Raw genomic sequence first — 5,914 nt, 5'->3', positions numbered from 1 at the left:
CGTTATCCACATCTCATGCCCATTATCCATTTGTTTAGGCCTAGACATGATGAAGAGTGTTAGTGGGAATAATCCACATAAGTTAATGTCAGAAAAAATCCTATGGTTATTATTTGGAAAAGTTGTCTTCACTTTGAAGAGTCATTTTAGGATGGACTTAGACACATCTTTGACAATGTCAATGGTTTACCTAAACACGACACCAAGTCTCCGGTCCTCTTTCTACTTAACAAGTTCATCCAATTATACCTTATAAAATCCCAAAAGGTGGTTGTGATCTATTTATTGAAAATGAAAGATTTGTGAGTATATCGCAAAAGATCTTCAAGATAAAGAAGAAAGAAATCAAGCAAATAAAATATTTCATCTTGATAAATATTAAAGGCTGGGAATGATATTTCCATTTATTTAAGTTTCAAAAAAAAAAAAAAAAAAAAAAAAAAAGTACCAAAGCAAATATGGCCTAGAGTATGTGATCTTTTTGCTTTTTTGCTGCTTTCTTACTTGTTTTTACGTAATTCATTTGTTACACACTACACGAGCATAAATTTGGACTGGGGATTGTTTAAGGTATTATAACTTCATACAACTTGAATAATAAGTTAGGCTTGGGTATGTAAAATAACTCTTGATTATGGGACCTTCTCCATCACAATTATTATGTTTGGTAATTTAAAGATATATTTCTTTTTTCTAATGAGTCAAAGACCCAATCAACGAAATGTTTTTCATGCATTAAGCCCTAGGCAAATAGCCATATGAGGAGGTTTACAATGTGAGGTATTGGGTTCAAGTCTGAGCAGGGTATCAAGTTCAACATTCTTGGGTTCAATTTTTTGTCCAATTAACCTATTTCTTTTTCTTTAGTGGAAAGTCCTTGCTCTGTTTTTCTATTAATGCATAGTTATGCTTCATTACTGCAGGCTTTTGAAGAAGCAGAGCTTCAAAAACTGAAAATGGAGAAACCAGGCCTGACTCTCAATCAATACAAGGACATGATATGGAAACTATGGAAGTGCTATTCAAGGAGAAGAACAAAATTATCATTTGATTCTTTGCTGTTCTATGGAACTAAAGTAGAGGATTGAAAATTATCATGGAACATTAGAAGTGGAGATTTTAATCACCAGAAGGAACAGATTTCTGCTATTTCAAAGACATGGGTTGCAGTTGGAATACAGCTATCCATGGATTGCTAGCAAGTTCTGCCAAGGTTTTTGTTGGTAGTCTAGTTTGGAGTCATGAAGACATATCAAAGCGAGTGTGAAAACACTCCCCTTTTCACCTAGCAGGCAAGATTTGCCCGTTTATGGGTCTAACCCATTTAAGAGATGGTTATTGCAGTAGTTTTGGTTCCCATTGCTGGCGTGGTCCGGTTCTTACAGCTGTATAGAAAAGCTTGTTTTAGATAAGTAGACGGCAGTAATGGTAGAATGTGAAGCTTGTTAGTTAATGGAGGCAATCTTTCTACCAATAGCCAGGTATGCTGTATAGAAAAGCTTGTTTTAGATAAGTAGATGGTAGTAATGGTAGAGGGTGAAGTAGGTTAGTTAAAGGAGGGAACCTTCCCACCTATAGCCAGGGATGTTGTATAGAAAAGCTTGTCTTGGATAAGTAGATGGTAGTAATGGTGGAATGTGAAGCTGATTAATATAACGGAGACAAACTGAGGAATAATGAAATTGAAATAATAATGACTAATGGTGGATCCTCCACACTCATAATAGAGCATAAATTGAGGCAAATGAGCCCAGAACTCTTAAAAAGAGTCGGATTTTACATTACTGGTAGTTGAGCTGTTTAGATGTTTCAAAAGTGATAACGTCGATTGCTGGGCGAAACATTTCTGCCTGAATTGCACATACGGGTATCCGACGAAGGAAAGGAAGTGTGCTGGTTTTGAGAAGGAGAGGATTTCATACCACACCTGATTGTTCTCGTCCCATTCGATGGAAAACCGTTCCTCCCCCGCCTGGCAAAGCAAGTATTTTCGGATTTCTTGGCTTTAAACACACCCAGTATAAAGGGTCTTTAATGGAGAAACGCAGAAACGAAGCACTGGTAATGTAATAGACGCGTAAAACTGAAACGGGCAAGTAAAAAAAACTTACCAGCAAATGCCCTCTGAGAGTCCCGCTACCGAAACTAAAGGAGCCTTTGAGATTGTTCCCTCCGCCTCTGCTGCTGCTGTTCTCATCGATGTACGCAACCTGCAGAGGCAGCGCCACCCATGGGAGGATTTCTTTGAGGCAGACGCAGAATTTGGTGCCTGTTTCTATTGGGGTTTTGGAATCCACGAAAGCCCAATTCAGGTTGAAATGTCTGTAAATGAATCAAGTATTTATGAGCACAGACAGCAAATTAACAGCAGAGGAACAAGAAAAAGTAGAAACGAAAAAAGGATTAGGGCTTTCGGATATTTCCTCCATCTCCGCAGCGCAACCTTAGCCTTTTCAAAAGTGGGTTCGCCAGAACCGAGAAGAACACGAGAATGGTTAAGAAAAAAGCCGTCGTCAGAGAGATGTTGGACGGAAGACAAGGGTTTGGAGGAAGCGCCACTGTGCTTGGAATCGTAGTTGAAGGGACCCGACCTGTTTGAGCAAATTCATATGGTTTCCTTTTAGAAAAAAAAAAAAAAAAAACCAGATGCACAGAGTACTAAGAAGAGTGATTAAATTACTTGTCGATGCAAGCTTTTTGATCTTCAGAAGCTGGACGAGTCCAGAAAAAGAACACCATTTTTCTCTGGATAGAGTCTGATAAGAGGAACAGAGGGAGTAAGTAGTCGTCGCCTCTCCCATCGCGTCACAGAGAAAAGTTTTAGCTTATAAAGATAATCTTCAAAATTATATTCTTTTCTATTCCTTCTACCTTTCATCTTTTATCATAATCATCATCAAACCCAAAAATTTAACAATCAATTGAGTACGAATATTATATAATAAAAACTTAAATTACAACACCTATTGAACCTTATTTACCTTTCTATAAAAAAAACATAATTAAATATCATCATGCTAGGAACATGTTAGGCTATGATCCAATATGAAAGGTCATCTGGTGTGAAACATGTGAAATAACTAGGACTGTGATAGCTATTGATCGAACGGCTAAGATAGTTATTGATCTTTATCGGATGGTTGAGATAACGTTTTGTATGTTTCATACCAAATAATTTTTCTCCTTGTTATAGTCATTAAACGTTGATACATTGAACGAACATACAGATTCATCAAACCCATTACTCCAAGAAACTGTGATTCAATAAAAAACCAAGGTGTCTCATATTGTACTGGTTCACATGAGATACTTCCCAAAGGAGTCATTGCATGAGTGAATAGTATTAGGCAAAAAGTGCCTCTAGATCTATTTCTAATATCATATCATATGAAGACTCAATAATTAGCTCTCGGATGTATACTAATTTAAGAGTGATAGTATAGATATTGTACGAGTAAGAATTTGATTAAGTTTTTAGACATTGTAGAAGTAAACATGCTTGTTAAGGTATATTTTTTTTATATTTAATTATATTAATATTTTATTTTAATTATAAATTATTATTTTTTTGTACGAATTTAAATTCTAAATAAAATTATGGTAATATGGTTAAATTCATCAGAGTATTTTATTAATAAATTCTTTCTGCACTTTTCACTATAATTTTCATTGTGAGTACTACCACAAGAAAGTACTTTAGAATATTTTTTATTTTATACACTAACACAAAAAGTTAATTCACTCTCAATTTTACTTTCTCTAGGTAATTTATTTTCATTTTGCAATGCACTTTCAGAGTGTGCTAACCTCCCCTAAGTGATTATTGGTGATCAATTTTAAATGACATTTTATGATTTTTTTTTTCCTAAATTGGTTAGAGAGCTTTCTTGAGTATAAAAAAAAATATGTTTTTTTAATATTTTTAGGGAGAGATGTGTTAGACATTTTATTTCCTAGAGCTCTAACAAATAAGTCACTTTGGAGTTTAGAAGAAAGAGCCAATGAATTAGGAACCAACCATTAGTAAACAAGAATTGGTCAACAAACTCAGGTCTTAGAAGGGAAACAATTAGTTAAAATGATAAAAATTAGTGATTTAAAATATGTAATGGTAATTAATTTATATAAATTATTATAATTAATTAATAAAATAAATCATTTGAAATTTGGGTTTGATATCTATAAATTGCATTGAGCATCAAAGCTTAAGATCTAAGACAATCCATTTTAGCTTCAGCATTGGATTTGACATGTCTAAACACTTATCTATACTATGTATAAGTGGAATTCTTTATCCAAATATTATTCCAATCCATTATTTTATAGATAAAAATATTTTACATATCGAAGGAAGCTCGAGTTGTAAATTAACCCGTTCCATTTGTATCCAATGGACATATGTACTCCCACTTTTGGTTTTCAAAGTTTCAAATTTGTTTTGTCTTCTTTTTGGTATGATATGAACTTTAGTTGTGGCTTTCTGAGTACCATCGTTCAACCTATAACTACACCTTATCGACATCTAAGTCTCAAATTTTGAAGTTTAAATAAAACTTGGAACTATGTTGTGATTTTAAAGATTTAATCAATAATCATACGAAAAGTTTCATCTATGTAAACCAATAATGAGATTGAACTATATACCCAAGTTGAAGAGTTAGTGGTTCCCACCTTTCTCTTCCATTTATTATTCTTATAATTTTTTTTTATTTTATAAAACTTTGGATCTACTTACTTTAAAAATGTTTTATGTAAACCAATAATGAGATACATAAATTTTTATTTTATTATTTTTAATACATTTTTTAGTTGTTGGATTTTTTTTTTTTTTAGTGATTGGATCTAAATTTCTCTTTTCTTCTAAGATGAGAAATTTTACAAGGCTCATGATGTTAACCTCTATCGATGAGTACAACAATGAAATCAATCCCCTAAATAGTTCCCCTAAACTTCATGGCCAAAATTTAAATATGATTACAGATTCAACAAAGTTTAGGGATAAAATAGTAAGTAAATATTAAAATAATTTAATATTTTAAAACATAAAAATTATAAAAAATAAAAAAAGACTTATGGAAGGTGGGAGTCTTGCTCCTCTTTCCTTCTTGTCTCACCTATTGGAAGATGGGCTCAATCTCACACATCCAAATGTGTTAGAAGATAAACTCAATCACACATAACAAAGGAAAACCCCCTCTCTCACTCTCCTCTCATTTTCATTTTTTTCTCCCTCTCTCTCGCATCCCCTCTCTCGTCTTCCTACACCCCCGACATCGCTGCTCCTTCTCTTCTCTTGGACTCTCGTCTCTGGCCTTCGTCTCTCAGTCTTCTCTAGGACTCGCCCTCTCTCTCGCACCCCCTCTCTCGTCTTCCTACACCCCCGACATCGCTGCTCCTTCTCTTCTCTTGGACTCTCGTCTCTGGCCTTCGTCTCTCAGTCTTCTCTAGGACTCGCCCTCTCTCGTCTTCCTACACCCCCGACGTCGCTGCTCCCTCTCTTCTCTTGGACTCTCGTCTCCGGCCTTCGTCTCTCTGTCTTCTCTAGGACTCGCCCTCTCTCTCGCACCCCCCTCTCTCATCTCCGGGCCTCCCTCTCTTCTCTCGGACTCGCTCTCCGTTTTTCTCTCTCGCTTCTCTCTCTCTCTTATCCCTCTCAACCTCCCTTTTCTCTCTCTCTTCTCCCTCTCTTCTCCCTTTCAGCCTCCCACTCCCTTCTCTCTCTAGTTATTCTCCTTTCCCCCAAAATACCTTCCGATTTCGTTCGATTTCCCCATTTCGATTTCGAAGATTTCGAACATGAACTTATCCACACTAACACCCTATTTCGAAGATTTCGAGCATGAACTTATCCACACTAACACCCTATTTCGAAGATTTCGAACATGAACTTGTCCACACTAACACCCATTTCGAA

The 5,914-nt window shown here is 35.5% G+C and overlaps 1 protein-coding gene across 1 annotated transcript; it reads right to left on the bottom strand.

Annotated features, from left to right (window-relative positions):
* Window positions 1-1,552: 1,552 nt before the first annotated feature.
* LOC137944631 (UPF0548 protein At2g17695) lies at window positions 1,553-2,785 on the bottom strand. Its single transcript, XM_068790333.1, has 4 exons — window positions 2,681-2,785; window positions 2,426-2,591; window positions 2,112-2,324; window positions 1,553-1,972 (listed from the first exon to the last, which is right to left on the bottom strand). The coding sequence occupies exons 1-4, from the start codon at window positions 2,737-2,739 to the stop codon at window positions 1,760-1,762; spliced, it is 651 nt and encodes a 216-aa protein (XP_068646434.1). The 5' UTR covers window positions 2,740-2,785; the 3' UTR covers window positions 1,553-1,759.
* Window positions 2,786-5,914: the final 3,129 nt, after the last annotated feature.

Source organism: Aristolochia californica, unplaced genomic scaffold (genome assembly GCF_029961685.1).
Source record: "Aristolochia californica isolate CCGP_79_NKW_82.1479 unplaced genomic scaffold, dmAriCali1.0.hap1 SCAF_11, whole genome shotgun sequence".
Classification (NCBI taxonomy): domain Eukaryota; kingdom Viridiplantae; phylum Streptophyta; class Magnoliopsida; order Piperales; family Aristolochiaceae; genus Aristolochia; species Aristolochia californica.
This window is presented reverse-complemented; position numbering and strand designations above follow the sequence as displayed.

What these genes read in the sequence shown, in the direction of transcription:
- LOC137944631 (XM_068790333.1), bottom strand. Translation starts at nt 2,739, where the DNA reads ATGGTGTTCTTTTTCTGGACTCGTCCAGCTTCTGAAGATCAAAAAGCT. An exon ending in AGGTTGCGCTGCGGAGATGG is followed by an intron (nt 2,325 to 2,425) that starts AGGAAATATCCG and finishes TGATTCATTTAC; the next exon opens with AGACATTTCAACCTGAATTG. An exon ending in CTCTCAGAGGGCATTTGCTG is followed by an intron (nt 1,973 to 2,111) that starts GTAAGTTTTTTT and finishes TTGCTTTGCCAG; the next exon opens with GCGGGGGAGGAACGGTTTTC.